The following is a 22,321-nucleotide window of genomic DNA, read 5'->3' on the forward strand; positions in this document are numbered from 1 at the left end:
TACCATGTTTCTCTTTCAAACTAATATGGACAGTAACTTAACATAGGACAACTTACAAGACAAGAAAATAACATCCCTGAAGTCTGCATTCAGCATAATGTAACATTCTCGCAAACCAGTCTGAAACAGAAGAGGAAAAAGGAGAGCACATCCGAGAAGGAAGGCATACAATTAAGTCAATATCTGATGATAACTACATAAGAACATAATTATTTCGAAAACTAAATAATCTTCAATTTAACCACAAATCAATCAGCTCTCCACTTGAAGAACTTCAGACTCCATTGTAGCTCAATCAAACAAAAATCAATGTGGACCAATTATAGCCTGTTTCATTAGTGTATGCAAATCAGTCAGGACTTTGAAACGGCTGGTCTTATATTTCCCCCTCCTGGCCACTCTATCACTGTGGGGACAGACAGATATGGACAGACAGATGGGTATACAGACATACAGACAGACAGACAGACAGACAGACAGACAGATATGGATAGACAGACAGACAGACAGACAGACAGACAGACAGACTTTATTTATGTTGCACACTTCATACACAGGTGGGCTTTACAGGAAGAATACACAGAGGGAGAAAATAACAAGAAAATAACAGCAACAAGATACAAATATAAACTATTCTTCTCAAAACTGGATGCTGCGTGTCTGTCTATGACAGCCTTGCCTTGACCTGTCTTAAGGCTGATTTAGTCCTGGCTGTACTGTGACATGTCAAAGCATCATGCTCACCTTCTGACTGGAGCTATGGTCCAGTCTAGGCCATGCCTGTGGAAAGCATTAACACTCTTGACAGAATTAAAGGATAGCACACTTGTCTCATTGTTTTATTCATGTGACAAACAAACACACACTCTTTCATCCTTTCCATTTGAAGCATGCCACATCTGTTTTATTTTTGCAGTTACATTGTAGGTACCTTGCTGGAACCATACACAACAGTAATACAAATGGGATAGTTTATTTTCCTTATAATCAGGTCCACTGCTCTTTCAGATTAGATTTGATGATGAAAGAAACTTTTGAAGAAAAATGTATGACATTGCCTTTGGTCGGTACACAAGCTTGCTGTTAAATGATTACAGAACGCAAAAAAGAGCCAGTGTCAGAGTGGCTTGCTAACTCAGCCTCTTGTTGACTGATCTCTCTCAGAAGCATGTTGTCAGAAGTGGGATTTAGGGGACGGATGACTGCTTGAGAGATAGGACAGTGGAGGTGAGCTAATCTCACACCTCCCAGCTCACCAGAACACTCTGTCCCTGGACCTCACTGTTATCTTTTCACTGAACCCAAAATGCACAAAGTGAGCGGTCATGATGAATTTGATGCAATAACATTTGGGAAAAGATAAAAATGCTTGAATTTGTGTATGGATGGGTCTGTAGAATAGACATGCTCTTTCCTGACATTCTTCTCCATGTCTCTCTATTGATTTCTCTCTGGGAGTTGCATTGTACTTCAACATCACATACATTAGTGTAGGAGTTCTACTCTGAGCACATAATGGATGGCAGAACAATGCATTTAAAGGCATTATGTTCTACCTAATGGCAGGTCTTAGACAGAGCCACAGTCATTTACCCTTGTGACTGGTCAAGCTGCTCAGTTCCAGGCAAACTGTGATTTAAAATGATGTCCTCCATGAACTACATTCTCCAGGAAAAATGATTCAATTTGGCCATTTATTCATATTTACTGAGTGTACCTGCATTACATTTGTATAGATCACTTCAGAGTAAAACTGAAATGGAGAAAATCTAATCAACATATTGAGACATACTGGGCAGTTGTATGGAGTCTACAGTCATCCAGGCTCTGCAGGGGTCACTCCCATGCTTTTTATGATGTCCCTTTGAAATCTATCTGAATCACATTAAATTGGATATAAAGATGTGCAGACACATACATCACAGTAAATGGTGTGGTGGAGCATCGCTCGCCAAGAGTCCCACCTCAACAATCGGGTTATAAAATCGGCTTTAGATCCGATTAATAATTCACAATCCTGTTAGAAGAGAACAAACATTTCTGTTCAAGCAATTTAAGTTGCGGGATTGTTATTATAGCCGGGTGCTTGAGCCGGCTGGGAGATGGTCTTGGTGTGGGCACAGAGAGGCTGTGAAATGTAAGCTGGCTCCAGCTCGCTGTGTGTGGAAGAATAACTCAATGCTATTTCACAGTCTCTGCTTTCTTTATTAAAGTGCAGTCACAGTAAACATGTCTTACCCACGCTTATCTGTGCAGGCTTTTGATTTGGGATCATGCAACCCTACACTCTCTCCTGCGCTCTCTTTTCCTCTCTTTCATCCCCTTGGCTGCTTTCAGAGCACAAATAGGTTGTCACATGAGAGACCCTACTCTAAAAAGTTCTCCTGTTGAGGTGAAGATTTGTCAGTGTTTCTATCAATGCTGCTATTAGTCAAATGAATGAGCTTATCACTATAAAGCAGAAGAGAGTTAGAGTGAGATGTCAGAGTTTTACAAAGAATACAAACCTAGACCGCAGCTTAATGGAACATTTGAGGTTTTAAAAAAGATCTTTACAAACAACTTAAACAAGCAATTAAAAAAAGTAAAATAAATAAATGTTATTTGTTATATATCAACAGTCAAAGCATATTGTGGTATCTGACCCCTACATTGACATGTAATAATGTTGTTCTTAAATCAGTAATTTCAATGTTGTTTTATAACATATGCCATTTAGCTGACGCTTTTATCCAAAGCAACTTACATTGCAGTGAGTGCATACATTTCAGTATATATGGTCCCAGCAGGAATCAAACCCACAACCTAAGCGTTGTTAGCGCCATGCTCTACCAACTGAGCCACAGAGGACTGAGTGTATATCTAAAACCAAAGCTTTTTTTATTTAAGACTCATTAAACAGCCTCAGTCAAGTACATTACCCTCACACCACATTATATTTCAAACGTGATCGTTGTTTGCTGTACAATATATTTTGGATTATACAAAGTAGATATATTTTGAGCAGTGAGAAAATAATAATACATTATTTTGTGAGTAAAGCCGTGAGATCGTTGTCAGAGTATGAGAGACGTGGCGATCTTTAGTTAGCAAACACTGACTCCTAGTGTTCCATGTAAGACCCTACAGCTAGGCAGGCAGTACATGGACAACTTCATAGCCAGGATGCAGATTTGATAACATTTAAGACTGTTTTGAGTAAACAACAATACACCCTTAGTCTCAGAATAAAGAAAGGGTTCAAGCCATCAGCATGTATAGATAGGTTTTGGACTTTGACCAAAGTGTCAGCAAACAGAACTGAGGGTGTGATCATAAAAGAGCATAATCTCACTTACAAGAGAAAACACCAAAACCTAAGTAGGTAAAATCTCTGGATCAATGTAAGCACATAATTTGCTTCGTTGGAGGGCAAGTAAGAACAAGTATTATTACTGTACAACAACATTATCTGGTATAATTTGATAATAAGGATTAGTCAGATTTATAGATTTTGGGTTGTTTACATGTTTCTTTAAAACCTCTCATTATACATTCTTTACAATATGACAATGTATTAAAAGATACAGCTTCAGACTTTATCCTCTGTTCACCATACGTTTGTGATGAATCTGCATAATATAACACATGCCATTGACTAAATCCAATTCCTATGTACTTTGATCTGTAAAATACTTTGTAGAAATAGTACAATGTCAGAGATTGTCCAGAGTTAATTCCAATGTCATTGTCTCTCTGTCTCAGTGTGACGTTCTGGTGAGTTGCTGTTTTCCTGTCTTTGGGTGCTCTGACTGTGAAGTTCTAGTGAGTTGCTGTCTTCCTGTCCTACAATCATGCTGCTGTACATCTTCTGTTGCTGCTCTTTAAATGTTTCCTTCACCTTCTCTCTCTTCAGTCCTCCGTCCCTGTAAAGAGACACAGAGCACACAACAGATCACCAAACAGTGCCACTGCTCTCAGTATAACGATTATAGGACGACAGATAGCAAGTGAGAATAAAGGACACTGCTTGCTGAGGGTGTCCTTACCATGACAGGTCCACCAGCCCTCCCTGATGTGCAATGGCAGATTTCACTCTGTTTGCAAAGTCGACAGCCTCTTCCCCCTCCTATCCAAAGCATCAAATCAAGAGAGATAACAAAGAGACTCATCGATAATCATGAAGCATACACCTTACTGGGTTTAGTTACATAATCATCACACTTAGTAACATAATCATCGCACTTAAAAGTTACTGGTCATTCAGAGTCGTTGATATCAGTGAACACGGGGGGATATCAGTTCACATGTGTGTCTGTGTAATGTGTGAAGTCATGGGGAAAAGCATGAGGTGAAACCTGCTGGTCATAGGAGGGACTGGGAGAAGACAGCGTTAAGGTCTGAGGGCCTACCTCTCTGGTCATAGGAGGGACTGGGAGAAGACAGCGTTAAGGTCTGAGGGCCTACCTCTCTGGTCATAGGAGGGACTGGGAGAAGACAGCGTTAAGGTCTGAGGGCCTACCTCTCTGGTCATAGGAGGGACTGGGAGAAGACAGCGTTAAGGTCTGAGGGCCTACCTCTCTGGTCATAGGAGGGACTGGGAGAAGACAGCGTTAAGGTCTGAGGGCCTACCTCTCTGGTCATAGGAGGGACTGGGAGAAGACAGCGTTAAGGTCTGAGGGCCTACCTCTCTGGTCATAGGGGGCAGGTACCAGACGTTCACCACGATGGCCCAACTGGTCATCATCCTCAGCAGGTAGCTGACCATGTTGTGCTTGGCACTGTTCCAGAAGGCATCTCCAAAGCGAGGGTCATACTGACAGAGAGGGACAAAGGAGACGTCCAAGCTACCATCAATCAAAAGAGACTTCTTGAGAATGGCGAGACTGTTTATAAAATAGATTAGATTAGATTCAACTTTATTGTCATTGAGTACAAGTACTGAGACAACGAAATGTAGTTTGGCATCTAACCAGATAGTGGCATCGTGCAAAAGACATGATATTGTACAGTGCATGGTATTACAGTATAGGTATTACAGTGAGTATAAATAAATGAATATAAGTGAATATACATGAGATGAATATCAATATCATATGTACAGTTGAACAAGGGCAATAGGTCTTGAGGTATGTTACATATGTAAGATGTATAATTAGAGCCCAATATAATAAATATGGTATGTGACAGTAGCGCAAAAGCTTACAAAAGCTTAAAAGCTTATTGGGGATATAGGGAATAAAAGCAGGGTCAATGTGATAAGAACTAAAATGTACAGTATATCATAGTAACTATTCTCAGTGTAAGTAACTGTTGCTTGATAAAAGAGCAGGGGATTTGCTGCCTCTCTATCCCCATAATGACTGTAGACAGTACCTTGATTGCAGCTGGATAGATTGTCCCTCCAATCTCAAAGCTTCCCTTCTTGAACATCATGACTGATGTGTTGTTGATGCAGGTTCCTGTATTGGGGATGGAGAGGTTTTATGATCACCACAACAACCTCACCCTCACCCTCCAGACACCACAGAATATGAAGCAGTCCTACTCTGTAAAGACTCACCCTCTGGGAAAATCAAGATGGGCAGCTTGGTCTTCGCTGCAACATGATCCCTCAGTCTGGGAAAAGACGGAGGGAGATCAATAATCATAACAAAACTAACCATGATGGAAACAATATAGATGGAGAGATGATTGAGTGTTTTGTTTAATGCAATAGAATATACTGCAAGTGTTAAATGTGCAAAACAGCATTGGTGATTAGAATGCTAACAAATCTCATTGGCAAGCGAATCATTCACTTTTCAGAGGACAACTGAGTAATTGTCTAGCGTCATGGAACAGACAGATACTACAGTACAGTACATGCTGCTCCTGGTGTCTTTCCTCATTAACTTGCTGTCTCACCTATTGGTAACAGCATTGCGGTCTCTCATCTCCGACCTCTCGAACCACACATGGGGGCATGACCTCGACATCGACCTCTGGAGGACCCCCATCAGCCCTCCATGAACTTGACCTACCTGAGAATAGCAGGCACAGAGAGCATGACAACTCTAACCCTCTTAGAACTAAAGTGGTAGATGAAATATCAAATATCAGTGACATGTTGACCCGCAATGTTTATGTTACCCACCATAGCGTAGCACCCATCATTGGCCAAAATGACAATGTCAATAGGTGAGGTGTGGTTTGCTACGCATATTCCTCCTTTTTGGGGTCTATTCTCTCTGTAAAAATAGGAATTGCTTTCACATATATAGAGATACAGTATCTTAAACTGTTATTAAATTCAAAGAAAATGACTTTAAGCAAGCATTATCCAAGATGGGATAGTAAGAATAGGAGGAAGGCAGGATGATGGGGAAGGGTGATGGGGCAGAACAAGAGAGTGGTTGCAAACTGACTTGTTGTGGTACTGAATGGTGGCAGAGAGACCTCTGGCACAGATCCTGTAGCACATCAGATGGACCAGCTCACTGAGCCAGTTCTTCGCGCTAGAACACAGAGGAGCAATGTAAAATCCAGGACAATATACAATCTCTCCCAATCAGCACAAGTCATCAAATGTTCTCCAACATTCTCTCATAACGTTCATTTAAAGTGTACAGTACTGCTGTTACCTGCTGCTGGGTAGGAATCCAACCAAACAAGTCCCTATCACCAGCCAGCTCAAGCCAATGATTGCCAAGGTTATCCTGTAAGGAAGAGAAAACAAAAGGTTGGAAAAAAAAGAAAGAAGAAGCTGTCTCTATAAACATGAGAAAAATGGCTCCTTTAAGGGGCAATCTGGGATTCAAACAATAACAAAGCATTCTCCCCTACAATTTATTTGGTAAACAGCTGAGGGATGGGGCTGGAGAAATTTAACCATTCTCAAATTCAGACTGAGCTATGGATGCAAGGACTGACCATGAGATGATCAAAATGAGAGTTTTAACCATGTTTTGATGTTAATACAATGTTTGTTTACAATTACATTGTTTACATTGTAAAACAAGCTTATATGTTGGGGTAAGACAGTCAAACTAATCTCATGAGGCATTTATAATGTATATTCTTCATGAGTCAATGGCTATATATCATTATGGATGTACCAATCCCAGATTGCCCCTTTAATAAGTCCACATACTTTGGTACAGTATATCCAAGAAACATCAAGATGCTGGTGATAGGCAGTTAGACTCACCTGAGAGGGAAGAGGACACAGTAGCGTATGAGCACGCCCAGGCCCCAGATGATTGTGAGACGCAGGCTGATGTAGTGGAAGTTGTGGTTGGTGCGAGTGAGCAGGTTCCAGGAAGCCAGCTCCTCAGAGGAGAAGCGTTGGGTCACCTGGTCCTCCATGATGCTCTCCAGGCCCTTTCTGTAGAAGTAGAAGGCATCGCTCAGTGCAAATTCTCCCCCCGCTAAGGACCTGGGACGATAGCAACGCAGCTCCCCCATCTCCTGTTCCATGGAGCCACCTGTCCTCTGTATGAGTCCTAGTCAGGGAGCACAACAAACATGACAATACAAGGCGAGGCGAGAGGTGGAGTCTAAGAGAGAGTGTACAGAGGTAGAAAATGAATGGCTAAAATCTGTTATCTTTGCTTTTCCCTTCTTGGCATCAAAAGATAGTCAAAACATTGTACAGCTGATTAGAAGTGCAATGGAGAACTGTTATGATCTCAGTACCAGGCACTACTGAGTGAAGACAACTGAGAGCTTACATTCCTTACATTCTCAGAACTGAGGCAGTTTACCCAGCTCCAGTAAAACTTTTAGATATAAACGTATTACTCTTGAGCTTTTACATTATTTAGATTTGAATAGGCTGGTTCACTTGTATCATGACTACAATACAGGATTCAATATCATGTTCACTGTTTGACCAATGTTTCTAGATGAAAGGAGCAAATACAGTGGATTTTGTTAACTTCACTGAATGATTTACTTATTGCACAACATAATGGTCATATGTCCTTCCTGTTTCCAGATTCATATCAAGAGGCTCAATATATTTCCTGTCAGCCCTGGTTAAGGATAAGGATTGATAGATAGTCAAATGCTCAGTAATACATTCTGACAGCTCCAATTACATAAAAAATATAGTTTTACAGGTGTAATAAACAATACATAAACAATGTCTTGTGATTGTGGACTCATCACTGCCATTGTTACAATAACAATTCTATAATGTAGGCTTGTCTGTTGTTACAATGTATTATTCCAAATAAACAATAAGACATCTCAAATTCTCAGTACAATGCCTGAAACACCATCACTCTCAATTTGTCATAGCCGTGGAAAACAGAACTTGGTAAATGTCCAATAAGCATCATAGATCACAATCATGCAGAGTACTGGAGATGGTAACCTCTTTCAAATGTAGGTTACAGTATATTTCACAAAAAGCAGCTGAAAAGGGGGCATACAGTATTTCACAGCATATGGGTCGAGGGTTATATAGTACACAGAGAGAGTTGGTTCTTTGGCTGCAGTTATGTAATCGGCTATTGCATCATCAGACTGAGACGGGCTGCTCAGCACCCCCACATCAGACGTAGGAGTTGACCAATCATAGGCCCCCACACAGACACACAGTCACATGATCAGGGTTCTAACTCTATCCAACAGAACACAATGTTCTAAACTTGACTCTTGATGGTTTTTTTGTTTTGTTTTTTAACCATTTTTCCTATAAAAGATGGACCCAGAAACAAAATGGTGGAAAATAATTTCTAATGTTAAAAAGTGACTCATTTAACAAATCTCACTGGGTGTTAACAATGCAAAAATAAACAATATTGAACTTGTGAAACATATATAAGCCGACTCCCACAACCTAAAAACCATCTCACTGGGGTTGTGGGTATAAACTCACTTACCATTAGGTAGCGGTTGTGGCACTGACAGACGGGGCTGTTCCCTGTGTCCTCTCTGGATCCTTAGGGTGGCCCACTGCCCAGACAACAGTTATTATCATCTGACCTCTCACACAATCCCTGCTACACACTGCACCTTGCCTAACATCCAAGCACGGACATGGACTGTCTGTTCAAAGGAGCAAGTGGGGCAACAGGTACCTACAGAACACTAGCTGAACACTACAGAACACTACCTCACAACAGTGAATTATATCTTATACAGTTACATGGAGTATTTTGTTTTTCATACACCACCTCCACACCAAAGCATAACATTACTCTGTTAATATCAGACAACTGCAGAAGTATGCAAAATAAATATAATTCTACATTAGCTGTAAATATCTGTATTTTTCATTTGCAGAGAAAGTTAGAGAGTAAGAGAAAGACATTGCAGCATGATTACCTCCAAGGTTTTGATCAGGATTTTGATGTAGACCCCAGTAACCCCCAGGGAGAGGCCAAACATAGCAGGTACCATTATGAGGCCTACCATCACAGAGAGCCACACCTGCAGCAACACTTGTGCTATACTCGAGTGGTCCTCCATCCCCCCAGTGATCTGTCATCCAGTGGTCAGGCACATTGGGATCAAGTCATCTACAGAGAGACACCCGCATCATGACTCATCATCATATGTTACTCTCTCTATATAGATATATATGGCAGGAACAACAATTTGATGTTCGTATACTGATCTATAAAATAACAAGAACAGTACAAAGAATCATATCCAGTAAATAATCCGACAGACGCAAAATATTACAATTTCCCCCCAATATAGCAAACCTGAAGACCTCCTTGCAGTCTTGGCGAGTTTCCCATGTTTCCAGACCCGCAAGTGGTGGTCAGTCACACGGTTGAGCACAAGTTTTTCGCTGAAGCAAACACAACGTCTGGGCGTAGTTGTAGTGAAAACACGCCCCCCATCTCAACCCTGTCACGCACAGAGAAGCTGCGCATCAATAGTGCAGCTTTGGCACATGCGCGTCCCAACAGCACACATTGCGCTCTTTTTAACGCAACGGTAATGCAATCAATGCAATTGATGTATCATTTCTGTCAACAAGAAACATGGCGGATTCGAATTCATCTGTCCGCATCTCGGGATTTGTTCTTGGTTCATTGATGTTTCAGCACTTCAATAGTGATTCTGACGTGGTATGTTTGCTATAAGTTCATCGCGATGTGGCAACATAAGGTCTAGCTAGCCCTTGTTCCCTCAGTTTATAGGGAAATATAGATTACTAATGTTAGCTTGCTAGCTAACTATCTAGCCAAGTACAGGTTATCTAACCAGCTGTAAAACAAGCAAGGATGGACTAGAGTCCGGAAGTATTTGAACCAGTGATTGTGTCACCCAGTGGGTGTGATTTTTTTTAAAATTAGTATGTGCTTCTAAATTCAACTTTGTAGGAAGGTCTCATTCTTGGGGAGAGCAAAGCTGAAGAGAGAAGCAACATCACTGATTCTCAAATTGATCATATTCAGTTTGAGCACACAATAAGTAAGTCATTACTCTTGAATCTGCATCGTGCCATTATCTAGCTAGGAGATAAACTGCTATTATTACAACGTTCTTTCTGTTCCAGACATTCAGAACCACATAACCTGTCCCAAGCTGAATAGGTAATTATCATACTCTGAAGCGTTGTCTGCGCATGACACAGTTTATCACATAATGTTACACAGTGTTGTAGTCAAGATGTTACAGCAATGTAATTCAACCATGAATACAACTTTCTAATATGGATTGAATACATTTGAGGTTACCAGCAGCATGCATGTCACTAATTTTGTCTTCCCACACCATCCACCGTAGCTTTTATAATGGTTTAGGAGAGGTGAACATGGATCAAATGAGGCACATCCTGTCCAATTACAAGGAGGTAAGTGAAATAAGATGGCTTAGATATATCTCTTTTCTTTTCTTTGTTTTGAGAGATCACATTTTGTGTTACACATGTGTTTATTCACTTTATTTCATTGCATTTCATTGTACTTTCAAGGAGAATGTGATTGGTTGGTACAAACAGCGGAGGAACACAAGTCAACAAATTTCCTTCAGAGAGCAAAGAGTACATGAGAACTTAAAGAGGGTGCTGTCCAATCATGAGCTGATATTCCTGCTGTTAACGCCCAGTGAGGTCACATCATCAGGCTCCACACACAAACTGGAGTATGCTGTTTACAGATCACATGGCAGGTCAGGACATTCTACTTCCATTGTAGAGGCTAACATAATGATATATAATTACATAATCTGTCATTCATGATAAATACCCTTGCCTGAATGTCTTCTCACTCTCACTAGAAAGTTGCTTTGATATGGTTGTTGTTGTCCTGTCATAGTGTTTTGCAATAATACATGCAGTGAGTGATTGTATGGTTTGAAATGCTCTCTGCGTTAGAGTCCTGATCATACTCATGCTTCTTCTCTTCTGTCGCCTAGTAGTCAGTACCACAACCTTCCTGTCCTGGTGAGCAACTTGGGTTTGTTGGAACAGCAGGACTACTGGAGAGTCTCTTCATCTTGTTCATCAGTGAACTACAACCGTTCCATTCGGAAACACAGGTACTGAACACTAACCCAGAGCATTTCCAAAGATTTAATCTTCCTATGTGTTTGTCTGTCTACTGCTTGTATGACCTTGCCTTTGCTCTTTTGACCTCTTTGCAGGTCTAAATTCTTCTCCTCAGACGGATCCCTGCAAGAGGTTGATGAGATTAATGACATGAATAACTCCTTGCAGGCTGAATTGGAGGTAAGAACGGCATGAGAAATGACATGCACAATATGGGTCATACTCAGAACCATATGATGTGTGAATGACACTTACAACAATCCTATTATTAGTCGTGTTGTTACAGCATTTTACTCTTCAAAATTACTTTACTATGTACAGCCATTAACTCATTCATTCCACTGTTCAATAAGCCATAAACCCTCTTTACTTTCTCTACTCGCACAGACAGCATGTAAGGATGTGGAGAAGAGTGAGCGATTGGTGGAGAAGCTGCTAACAGACGTCTCTGCTCTCAGGAAGGCTGTCAGTGAGAGGAGACAGCAACAAGAGCAGAGAAAAGGTATGATGTCATATCCCTCTGCAGGTAATTTTTTTTTTTTTACCAATCTGATGTTTTGGGTCCTCTCCATTCACTTTTGTGTGTGTTATTTCTTTCAGCAGATGACAAGCCCTCACCAGCCCAGCCACAGGAGAATGTGCTTCTCTGTGAGGCTGTGAGGGCACTCTTCCCTGGGTCAGCCCTACTCCAAACACGGGCCTTGACCTTACAGGGCTTCCCTGTGCCAGAGTTCTACTGCACCACTGACCATGGGATAGACATCACTACAACACTGCCTCTGATCCTGACTCAAAAACTCCCCAAAGCCAGGAAGAGCAGACTGGGGAAAGGAGTCACAGCCTGCAGAAAACACCATTTCGCTGAATCATCTCAGGTTCCCAAGAGGAGGAAAGGCATGGTGGAGGAAACAGAAGAATCTTCTTTGTCTGCCAGTGAGTCAGAGACAGAAGAGGAGTTGCTGACTAATGCAAATGCCAATCTTGATTTCACTAATTCCCCAGTCTTCTGATGATAGCCATTGTCAAAAACATTCAGGAAAAATCACTGTTATGTGCCTTGGTCACATGTGGGTTCTTGGGCTTGTCCTACTGTTACTAGTATTGTTCAGCATATCTTAAATTGACTTCAGAGACTAAATGTTCAATTTTGAGTTACAAGTAATTACACTTGAAATGCAAAAACAACTGTGTATACAAACATTGTAATTGTTCAAGCTGTTTGTTATTGAACTTGTACAGTATTTAATTACATTATTTTCTTACAATATGTGGTGTGATACTGTGATTATTTTTTCACGGTAGAAGATGCCTCATCTATGTATCTGTGTATGACACACTAAGAACTTACAGACAATGGAAGATTCCAGGTTGAGAAATATTTTAATTAACAATTAATAATTACAGTTTTGCTGCAAGACTTTAACACCATATAATACAGAGGCTAATACATTTACTCCCATTGTCTGATGTCACAGATGTTGGGATCTTTCATATACTGTGGGTTCTTGTGGGTCACTGACATGAATCCTGTGGACGAAAACATGAACAACACTCATTACAGGAAGGACTGAATAGCCGCTTATAAACTATCTCCCTATATCCAAGGGAGCCAGTGCGAGCTTGCCTCAGAGAAATGTAAAGCTGAGAAACTCAGTGAACCCAGTTCTTCTTAGCAGCACATCTAGGTAGGCACTAGCAAATCTGCTTCATAAGCATTATAGGAAGTCATCTTTCATACAGTTTTTACATTTCTCTGGCGCAAGTTTGCACTGGCTCTCTAGGATATTGCACAATATTGTGCAAGCGACTATTGAACTTTGATGCTTATACTATTTTAGACAACACTAAGATTATTCAACTAAGCCTGATTTGGCCCAATTTGGAGCAATCATTTTCAGAATTTGTCATTTTGAGGACTTACCCATTGATTGAGCTTTCTTAATGTTTTTTGAAACATCCTTCTGCTTGCGACCACATAAACCTGGGAACAAAGTACCAATCTTAATATGAAAAAAGATTATGTTTGCTGATTAAGATACTGTTTTTTAAACCTTCTACAGTTCTCACCTGTTATCTGCCTGCCGTAAATCCTGCCTGTGTTTGGGGATATAAACTGGGACAGCAGCTGTAGGGAAGAAAAAATACAAATTGAGCATATTTAGCAAATTGATTTATCAAATGACACAATTCCTAATCACTACTCAATACTCTCTTACTGACCTGAACATTCTTGTAATCCACTGTGATGTTGCAGAGAATGCAGCCCTTCTGTGGCTGCTTGTATGGATTCTCCATCTGAACAGGCTAATGGGGAAAAACACTAAATCAGATATTCTCAGCCCTCAAAAGGGGTAGAGATTATGTCCTCCATAGCTTGTGTGTAGATATAGGTGAATGCATAAACCACAAAATATGTGCATCAACTAAAGCCTGGAATGTATATAGATGGTTCACATATTTTCCATTCATTTGGATTTAGGCTAACTGCATCTTTAAAATATTAAGATGTCACTGGAGTGGAAGGCATGTCAGAGTACAATATCATGAAAAGGAAATGGGCAGCAGGAATGTCTCCAATGGATTACCATGTCATCACTCTTCTGGATTACACTTGACGTGCCTGAGAGTCTTCTGACACATTGCTCTACGAAAGGAGAAAAGAGAAGCATCATTAGAAACCTGTAGTAGTAATCTAACGTTATCATCTGTGACAGTATCCATCAGGACATTAGCAAGGTTTAGCTAACGTTACACAGTGGTGAGCACGTAAGTAAGACCAAGCACAACTGTCTCCAGAAAATGTATTTATTCATAAACCTTTTAGAAAACAGAAAACGGGTCTCTTACGTGTTATCCCATGCTGTGAAAAGGTAAATTGTAATGCTCGAAGTCTTCTCATAGCGTGCATTTTGACCTGAAGGACACATCAGGATGTTGATGCACACAACTTCCTGTGTTCACATATGGTTCCTGCGAGACTGGTTCCTATAAACAATTATCGATATTCAACGTTTTTGTGATTTATTAAATACTGCTAACACAATGATCATACCAGCAACAACTGTGTAATTAATGTATTCTAATACCGCAAATATGACCACATGTAACACATTTATCAGCAGGAACAGGTCGACAAATGTCCGGATATATTATGAAGTTACCATCTGCCCTCTAGTCTGATTGGCTTATCTCCATTTAGTCGCCTAATGTTTACAAATTCAAATTATGTCAGTGAACGTTGTGAATTAGCTTTACGGCTATTGCTCTTTCTTGTTTGATCACATGCTTTGACATGTTTATTTTTAGATGCCGGAGATGAATGGTTGTAGCGAGGAAAATCTAATATTCTGATACTGCCTGTGACCGTAGCAAATGATGGCTAACGTTCGTTTGCTTAGCTTTTTGTTTTGAAATTAGTTCACCTGCTGAATGTGTCAGATGAGTGCTGAAATGAGTGTTGAAAACCGAGAAATCAAAGTAAAACGAGTGTCTTCGAGGAAGAGATCAAGGGACAGTCTGCGAAGTCAACTGACGCCTGTCAGAAAAAGAGCAAGTGCTTTGGGACGACAGTGTCCTGACAGCACAGGACAGACGGTCAGAGTACAGACCAGAACCATGACTGATGTAAAGTCCAGTGAAGTAAGTAGCATTTACAGGACACACCAGTTTTATTTTATTAGTGATTATGATGTTCATGCTAATTTCAATATAATATTCATTGTTGCTCTTTCTTTGCAGTATTGCAGTGACAATGAGGATTTATTTGGGGACTATGACAGCATTGTGGGTGACAGCTCTTTCCTGACAAAGATGGATTACATGGAGCAGAACGTGAGGGAGCATGACATTGATCATACAACCGACAGAGACCCTGTGGACCATCAGCATGAGAACCCTGACTTCACTGCATTGCGGTCATCAGGAGACAGCTGTCTGAAACAACCGTGTGATGACAGTCTCACTGACTCTATTCTAGATGGCTTCAGGGATGAATCCTTTACAGACATGCCAAGCTCATTACATGCTTTTCAACAAGACATTCTCCATATCGCTGAGAGGACACCCTGCTTAGGAGAGGAGACAACATCTACGCCTGTGAGAAATCCAGAGAGGTCTGTCAGCACTGAAGATAAAGATGAGAGGCACGCTGTAGCACCTGTCATGCCCAAAGCCAGAAAGAGCATGTCAGCTCATCTGAAGAGAGCCATGTTGGACAATGCAGGAGCTCCTTCTAGTGTTTCGAGGACTGCTGTACAGAAAGAGGCCGTTATTACAGAGGAAATCAGCTTTGCCATGCAGGCAATGGAATCTGTCTCCATGGAGACAACGGACCGTGGGCCTTTCTTTGGTCTTCCCACAAAAGTGAAGGAGCTGATATGCAACCTTCGAGGGATCAAAGACTTGTATGGTGCTTATCGCTCTATGACTTCCCTTTGTCCCTTCCCCCATCTGAGTGTATGTCCTCATTGCAGTTATGCATCTATGTGATCCTGGATTGTACATGATTTGATTTGTGTGGTTGTCTTGTTAGCTGTGCAAACACAGTTTAATATTACACCAAAAGCTGCCAGCTTCTATATTACTTGATTATGATTAATCTGAGCTCATGGTTCATATTCATACTATAGAGCTTACTTGTCAACGTCCTCCTGTATTTCAGAATGGCAGAAGACATGTCTAAACCTGGACTCTGTTCAGCAGAGGAGGAACCTCATCTACTCCCTGCCCACTAGTGGAGGGAAGACTCTTGTAGCTGAGATTCTCATTCTTAAAGAGCTGCTGTGCAGAAAGAGGGACGCTCTCTTCATCCTCCCCTACGTATCTCTGGTGCAGGAGAAGGTACATGGGGTTCAAGACTAGGCCACATAAACCTGCCTCAGACTTATCCTTTTTAAATATGTGCTTGTGGGTTGTATTATAATTTGTTATAAAAGCATACTGTATCTGTATGCTCATTTCACTTATAAGCATGGATACTGTTTCAAATATTTAGCATTTTGAAGTATTGTAATGAATTCCCAGGTTCGAGGGTTGGCCAGCTTTGGCCTGGAACTTGACTTCATGGTGGAGGAGTATGCTGGCAGTAAGGGCAGGTTCCCACCAGTGAAGAAAAGGGACAAGAGGTCCCTGTACATTGCCACTATAGAGAAGGCCCACAGCCTGGTCAACTCCCTGATAGAGGCCAACAGGCTGGACAATGTGGGGCTGGTGGTCGTGGATGAAGTACGAAACATTTAACTTACTGTGCATACTGTGTGAGATTCGAGAATTTCCTAAATACAAAGACAGGGTTATGACATTTAAAGAATAGAATATCAATAGAAACTAACAATGAATCATCTTTGTTTGTGTGTATTTAATGCAAATGTGCTAGTACTTATCACAATATTTCTTGATCTCTCTTTTTAGCTCCACATGCTGGGTGATGGCAGCAGAGGTGCTATTATTGAGATGACCCTAGCCAAAGTTCTTTATATCAGTAGTAAGTGACCTTATTCCAAATCCATCATCATTATGACTGCCAGAAAATCTGTGGAAAATGTATCCTAAATCAATTTTATTTGTATGTATCCCATACAGTTGTAATTGACACAGTGAAATGCTTTGGGATCTTGCTCCACACTCAATGACAGCAGTCAGCAACAATCAACAATTCTATAATAAGTAGTAAAAGTGACAATAAAGTGACAATCCTGTATTCTTACTCAATCCTGTATTCTTACTGTCTTCTTTAAACATACAGAATCAACTCAGATCATTGGGATGAGTGCCACTCTGGGCAATGTTCGAGATCTTCAGACGTTTCTGAGGGCAGACAATTACACCAATGACTTCAGACCAGTATGTGATAATCTAATAATAGGCTAAAACTATGCAAAGCTAGTCAATATTCTGATGCTTCTTTTTTGAGGTTCCACAATAGAACATTGTGAAAATCATTAAAAAATATATATTCCTTTCAAACATAGCAACAACCAATGATAAGTGTACTCCCATTCCAGGTCCAACTGAAGGAGTATGTGAAATTGAAGGACAGCATTTACGAGGTGGATCCCAGGGAGGAGCAGTGCTTCAGACTCTCTCGGCCACTGAACTTCAAGGTATTTTTGTAGTGATCATCAGTTGTATATTGAATGATGCTCTACCAGTGTCTTCTTAGCAAAGAAGTTGAATACAGGTTACGATGAAAACGTCTGCTAAGAATGGTCAGTTCACATATTGTATTTGAAGTCTTGAATCCAAGCCAACTGATCTTGTTCTGATTCTTTAGTACTCCAGTGCATTGCAGAAGATAGATCCTGATCACATTGTCGCCTTGGTGACTGAGGTTATTCCAACCCAGTCATGCCTTGTATTCTGTGCCACCAAGAAGAACTGTGAGAATGTGGCAGGGATGATCTGCAAGTACCTGAAAAAGTAAAGATTTCCCCCTCGCCTTTATCAACACCTCTAATGTATGTCCAAAGAGTACAGTACATGCTTTATTCCCATACATCTGTTTTTTTTCCTTGTCTGTGCTCGTAACTGTGGCCATCTTGTCCAGTGGATGTGATTGTTGTGACTGATCCACTGTGCTCCGTGTTCCCCAGGGACTTCCTACAGCACAAGGAGGAAGAGAAGGCCGTTCTGCTGCGGGAGCTGAGGAGCAGTGGGAGTGGCTCCCTGTGTCCTGTGCTCAAGAAGACGGTCCCCTACGGCCTGGCCTATCACCACAGTGGGCTGACCAGTGAGGAGAAGAAGCTGGTGGAGGAGGCCTACTCTGCAGGGGTTCTCTGTCTGCTCACCTGCACCTCTACCCTGGCTGCTGGGATCAACCTACCTGCCCGCAGGCGAGCTTTAGTGTCCCTTAACATACATGGACAGAAGTTGAATTTCTCTGACTGGTAGAGTTTATATAGACTTATTTGGATTGCAACTGTTTTGTGTGCTTAAACCATTGTATTGTGTATTTAAACCAGGGTGATTTTGCGTTCACCGTATATGGCCGCAGACTTCCTGAAGAGGAGCCAGTACAAGCAGATGGTGGGGCGGGCAGGACGGGCAGGGATAGACACTATGGGAGAGAGCATTCTCATCCTACAGGAGAAGGATAAACTCATGGTAAACAACCCCACAACTGTCACCTTAACATGACTCATTTACGTATGTTCTAACGACAATATACACCATCGCTGTGGTTTGTATTTGTTATTAGTTGTTTGGCTATTTTCTATTGCATCCTACCATTCTGTATTTGCAGGCCAAGATGCTTGTGTCCTCACCAATGGAGAACTGTTACAGCAACCTAATGCATGACAATGGAAAGGGTTTACAGAGCCTCATCCTATCTGTCATTGGATTGAATGTGAGTACTCACGTGTGTCTTTTACAGTTTCAGGAGCCCAGAACCACATCTGGCCTTAGACTGGTTTGAGTTAGCCATGTAAAGTGAGTTTGAAGGATTTCCCTCTGAAGCAAAGAGCTTGGTATCGATTGCTTAATTGATAACAAGGTTTTGTGTTGTTGTTGTTATTTCTGTCTCCTTTCAGATCACAAACACCTTGGACCAGATCGGGAGCTTTATGTGTGGCACCTTGCTGTCTGTCCAGGAGACTCAGGTGGGCTTGGAGAGGAGTCTGTGGGAGATTACACAGGGGTGTGTGGAGCTTCTGAAAGAAAAGGGCCTCATCACTGTGTCCACAGATCCACAGGACAAGACTCTGCAGGTCACCAAGCTGGGAAGAGCTACGTTCAAAGGTCAGTCACTTATATTATGGTTTTGGTCAATTCCATTTCACAACCTTTTCGTAGAATTGGAACATGTTCATACACATGTTCTAGACATACACACATACATACATACACACACACACACACACACACACACACACACACACACACACACACACACACACACATATATACATACAGCATATATTACTTTTTTTGCAATCAGTGCTGCAGTCTTTAGTGTACAACCCCATCTCTTCCCCCCAGGCTCAGTGGACCTGAACTACTGTGACGTCCTGTATAGAGACCTGTCTAAAGGCATGGAGAGTCTGATGCTCAACAGCTTCCTACACCTGGTCTACCTGGTCACACCCTATGACTTGGTCTCCCAGTGCAAGCCTGACTGGATGATATACTTTAGACAGGTTAGAGCCTCAGCCCTCAGTTGCTCCTTGGTTGTTTACATTAAAGGAATAGTTCACCCAAATTACAAAATCACATATTTGGTTCCTTACTATGGAGTCTATGGACAAGGACAAACTTCAGTCAACACTTTGGTTCTGTTTATCCGGGCACTGTAACTAACAGCTAATGGTAAGTATGTTTAACCAAAACTTAATGCAAGTCAATGGACCCTAACTTACCATGTTATGCTAAAAACATCTATCAATTAGCTGTTAGTTACAGTGCCCAGATAGACAGAACCAAAGTGTTGACTGAAGACTGTCCTTGTCTATAGACTCCTTTCAGGTTAAGGAACCAAATATGTGATTTTGTAATTTGGGTGAACGATTCCTTTTGCATAGATTTTTGGGGAGAGCCTCAAGTAACCTTTTTTTCCTGATGCAGGTTTATGACAATATCTTTGGTATCAATTTAGTACCGTTTTTTGTATTAGTGTTATGTAAGTGGTTTGATTTTGCTCATCCATTCCAGTTTACCATGTTGTCTGCTGTGGAGCAGAATATGTCTGCAGCAGTTGGAGTACCTGAGAGTTTTGTTGCCAGAAAGGCTGCTGGCCAGACAGTGAAGAAGGTAGGAAACAACATCCAATGTGCATGATCATGTTATTACTGAATACAGTAGATAGCTACTGAGATGAGCAGAGACTGATTTTCACATCATTGACATACACACAATTCATTTTGTCTTTATTTTAAAGAGGAATGGCATGGTATAACCCTAGTCAAATCAAAAGTATCATATTTACACATCTCAAGGGGTTGTGGGATTATAATTGGCTTTAAATCCCCATCCTCTTAGGGGATATTGTGACGGCTTATACTTGAATAGGTTGTCTTGATTCCATTCTTTAGTTAATCTAGATTAATCCTCTTAATGATGTTTTCTTGCTATATTTCATCCCTAGATGGGTGGCGTACTTAACTCATTTAAATCCTTAGATTAAAGAAGATAATACACAGTAAATCTCTACTGATGTGAATGTGGAAGCCTCGCTTATGATCATAACCTTGACAACCCAGGAACTAGTCTAGCAGTCATTCTGCACTATTCTATTGTACTAATAGTGTCCCTCCCCATGGCTCACTCTCCCAGAGTGTGGAGCCGGTGGTGGTGAACCGTCTGTACCTGGCCCTGGTGCTGCTCTCCCTGCTGAAGGAGACTGATCTGTGGAGCGTGGCCAATAAGTTCCAGCTCAGCCGGGGCTTCCTCCAGACGCTCCTCAGCTCCTCCTCGGCCTTCTGCTCCTGTGTGCTGCACTTCACTGAGGTACTAGCCACAGACCGTGCCCTATCTTCATCACACCGATGTTCATGTTTCACAGAAAAGCCCAGCAAATTGATCCACGTCCGGTGCGTTATTGTCAGCACATTTGAATGTCAAAAGTGATGTCAATGACGTCCCTAGACAAGAGCGTCATAACACTCCTCAGCTCTGAGAAAAAGAAAAAAAAAAAACTAGTTGTGTATATTGACCCCATCGATTCCACTGTGCCGTCTCTCATGTTCTCATCAGGAACTGGAGGAGTTCTGGCCCTTCAAAGCTCTTCTGACGGAGCTGACCCGCAGGCTCACCTACTGTGTACAGGCTGAACTCATCCCTTTGATGGAGGTAGCAGGAGTTATGGAGGTCAGTCTGCAATTGTCAGTCATTACAATTCAGTTTATTGGCATAGCTTCATCCTTGATAAAGTGACAATGTGATACATAGCGTCATCATCCTGGATAAGGTGACAATTTGACCCATCAACAAAATGTGAAAAAAGCGTATCCATATCTTGGTAATTAGTCAACAAAGGAATACGTATTCAGGCATTTCCCAGATGTTGTTTGCCTGCTGTAAGCCTTATATGTATTTTGTTTTTACAGGGAAGAGCCAAGCAGCTGTATAGCGCTGGCTATAAGACACTGGCTCACCTGGCCAATGCTGACCCTAATGTTCTCGTCAAGACTGTGGAGAACCTCTTCAAGAAACAAGCCAATCAAATTGTTGCTTCTGCCAAAGTTGGTGAAAAAGTTCACTTCGCACTCAAACCTTATGTTGGCCCTCTAAAGTCTTATATCCTAAATTCATATAGAAAGATTAGTGTTTGAGCATATAAACTAAACAGAATCATCATCCTCAGAGACAAATGACATTTAAAGTATGTTTTTATAAACTCTGTTTTGGGTGTTTCTCAGTTGTGGTGTGTCTGTGTTTCAGATGCTGCTGAATGAGAAGGCTGAAGCACTGCAGGAGGAGGTCGATGACTTGTTGATGATGCCTCTCGATCTCCCCTCATAAAAGAAACATGTGTGGCTGTTTATTTATTATAGATTACTTGTATTTTACCTGATTTTACCTGTTTATAGTTGATTGGAGTGGAGTGTCTTATTAAAATGTACACACAACCAAACGTTCCAGACATTATGTTTCTAGTAACTGTGCCTCCTTGATTGATGACAGATGATTGTGTGTAGATGACAGCAAATTACATGAAAATGTAACTCAGAGATGCAATATGATTTCTTGTAACATTTGTATGTCTGCTAATAACGTTATGAACACACACCCAAAAGCTTGTAGCCTATGTTCTTGTTTTTATTATATGTTAGATTTGATACCATAAAAAGGTGATCATTAGAGCTAGTATTTGCTATAATTTAAGAAAAGTGGCTTATCAAATATATGTGTGGG

At 41.2% G+C, this 22,321-nt stretch overlaps 4 protein-coding genes across 8 annotated transcripts; 2 read left to right on the top strand and 2 right to left on the bottom strand.

The window, feature by feature from the left end:
- Positions 1-2,193: 2,193 nt before the first annotated feature.
- On the bottom strand, positions 2,194-9,817 carry gpat3 (glycerol-3-phosphate acyltransferase 3). 2 transcript variants are annotated; one of them, XM_083670847.1, is made up of 13 exons: positions 9,678-9,817; positions 9,295-9,488; positions 8,850-8,922; positions 7,169-7,463; positions 6,603-6,677; positions 6,387-6,476; positions 6,116-6,209; positions 5,887-6,002; positions 5,543-5,598; positions 5,356-5,441; positions 4,667-4,795; positions 4,029-4,108; positions 2,194-3,905 (listed from the first exon to the last, which is right to left on the bottom strand). In XM_083670847.1, the coding sequence occupies exons 2-13, from the start codon at positions 9,436-9,438 to the stop codon at positions 3,725-3,727; spliced, it is 1,419 nt and encodes a 472-aa protein (XP_083526973.1). In that variant the 5' UTR covers positions 9,439-9,488; positions 9,678-9,817; the 3' UTR covers positions 2,194-3,724. The 2 variants fall into 2 exon arrangements, with proteins under 2 accessions (XP_083526973.1, XP_083526974.1); XM_083670848.1 differs by lacking the exon at positions 9,678-9,817 and having other exon boundaries at positions 7,169-7,345; positions 9,295-9,337.
- A 132-nt stretch (positions 9,818-9,949) lies between these two features.
- Positions 9,950-12,738, top strand: abraxas1 (abraxas 1, BRCA1 A complex subunit). 4 transcript variants are annotated; one of them, XM_083670656.1, is made up of 9 exons: positions 9,950-10,049; positions 10,305-10,395; positions 10,481-10,517; positions 10,711-10,777; positions 10,898-11,094; positions 11,341-11,463; positions 11,569-11,653; positions 11,861-11,975; positions 12,074-12,738. In XM_083670656.1, the coding sequence occupies exons 1-9, from the start codon at positions 9,963-9,965 to the stop codon at positions 12,481-12,483; spliced, it is 1,212 nt and encodes a 403-aa protein (XP_083526782.1). In that variant the 5' UTR covers positions 9,950-9,962; the 3' UTR covers positions 12,484-12,738. The 4 variants fall into 4 exon arrangements, with proteins under 4 accessions (XP_083526782.1, XP_083526784.1, XP_083526783.1 ...); XM_083670658.1 differs by having other exon boundaries at positions 12,077-12,738; XM_083670657.1 differs by having other exon boundaries at positions 11,344-11,463.
- Positions 12,739-12,834: 96 nt separating this feature from the next.
- Positions 12,835-14,432, bottom strand: mrps18c (mitochondrial ribosomal protein S18C). Its single transcript, XM_083670660.1, has 6 exons — positions 14,321-14,432; positions 14,059-14,117; positions 13,694-13,777; positions 13,541-13,598; positions 13,395-13,454; positions 12,835-13,000 (listed from the first exon to the last, which is right to left on the bottom strand). Exons 1-6 carry the CDS (start codon positions 14,379-14,381, stop codon positions 12,924-12,926), a joined length of 399 nt encoding a protein of 132 aa, XP_083526786.1. The 5' UTR covers positions 14,382-14,432; the 3' UTR covers positions 12,835-12,923.
- Positions 14,433-14,818: 386 nt separating this feature from the next.
- On the top strand, positions 14,819-22,191 carry helq (helicase, POLQ like). The gene is made up of 18 exons (XM_083670655.1): positions 14,819-15,112; positions 15,212-15,881; positions 16,134-16,312; positions 16,496-16,696; positions 16,883-16,955; positions 17,217-17,314; positions 17,476-17,574; positions 17,745-17,890; positions 18,064-18,303; positions 18,433-18,574; positions 18,714-18,818; positions 19,003-19,210; positions 19,451-19,608; positions 20,120-20,218; positions 20,741-20,914; positions 21,161-21,274; positions 21,514-21,648; positions 21,848-22,191. The coding sequence occupies exons 1-18, from the start codon at positions 14,903-14,905 to the stop codon at positions 21,926-21,928; spliced, it is 3,132 nt and encodes a 1,043-aa protein (XP_083526781.1). The 5' UTR covers positions 14,819-14,902; the 3' UTR covers positions 21,929-22,191.
- The last annotated feature ends 130 nt before the right edge of the window (positions 22,192-22,321 follow it).

Source organism: Argentina silus (genome assembly GCF_951799395.1).
Source record: "Argentina silus genome assembly, chromosome: 5".
Lineage (NCBI taxonomy): Eukaryota > Metazoa > Chordata > Actinopteri > Argentiniformes > Argentinidae > Argentina > Argentina silus.

Bases quoted from the DNA above. Each gene is read 5' to 3' on its own strand.
- gpat3 (XM_083670847.1), bottom strand. From the start codon at position 9,438: ATGGAGGACCACTCGAGTATAGCACAAGTGTTGCTGCAGGTGTGGCTC. The intron at 6,003-6,115 runs GTGGGTAACATA...TGCTATTCTCAG, and splicing joins ATGATGGGTGCTACGCTATG to GTAGGTCAAGTTCATGGAGG. The intron at 5,442-5,542 runs GTGAGTCTTTAC...TCCCCAATACAG, and splicing joins CATCTTGATTTTCCCAGAGG to GAACCTGCATCAACAACACA.
- abraxas1 (XM_083670656.1), top strand. From the start codon at position 9,963: ATGGCGGATTCGAATTCATCTGTCCGCATCTCGGGATTTGTTCTTGGT. The intron at 10,050-10,304 runs GTATGTTTGCTA...TCAACTTTGTAG, and splicing joins TCAATAGTGATTCTGACGTG to GAAGGTCTCATTCTTGGGGA. The intron at 10,396-10,480 runs GTAAGTCATTAC...TTTCTGTTCCAG, and splicing joins TCAGTTTGAGCACACAATAA to ACATTCAGAACCACATAACC.
- mrps18c (XM_083670660.1), bottom strand. From the start codon at position 14,381: ATGCACGCTATGAGAAGACTTCGAGCATTACAATTTACCTTTTCACAG. The intron at 13,455-13,540 runs GTGAGAACTGTA...CTTTGTTCCCAG, and splicing joins TTACGGCAGGCAGATAACAG to GTTTATGTGGTCGCAAGCAG. The intron at 13,001-13,394 runs GTAAGTCCTCAA...TTTCGTCCACAG, and splicing joins TAAGAAAGCTCAATCAATGG to GATTCATGTCAGTGACCCAC.
- helq (XM_083670655.1), top strand. From the start codon at position 14,903: ATGTGTCAGATGAGTGCTGAAATGAGTGTTGAAAACCGAGAAATCAAA. The intron at 16,313-16,495 runs GTACATGGGGTT...ATGAATTCCCAG, and splicing joins TATCTCTGGTGCAGGAGAAG to GTTCGAGGGTTGGCCAGCTT. The intron at 17,575-17,744 runs GTATTTTTGTAG...CTGATTCTTTAG, and splicing joins CTCGGCCACTGAACTTCAAG to TACTCCAGTGCATTGCAGAA.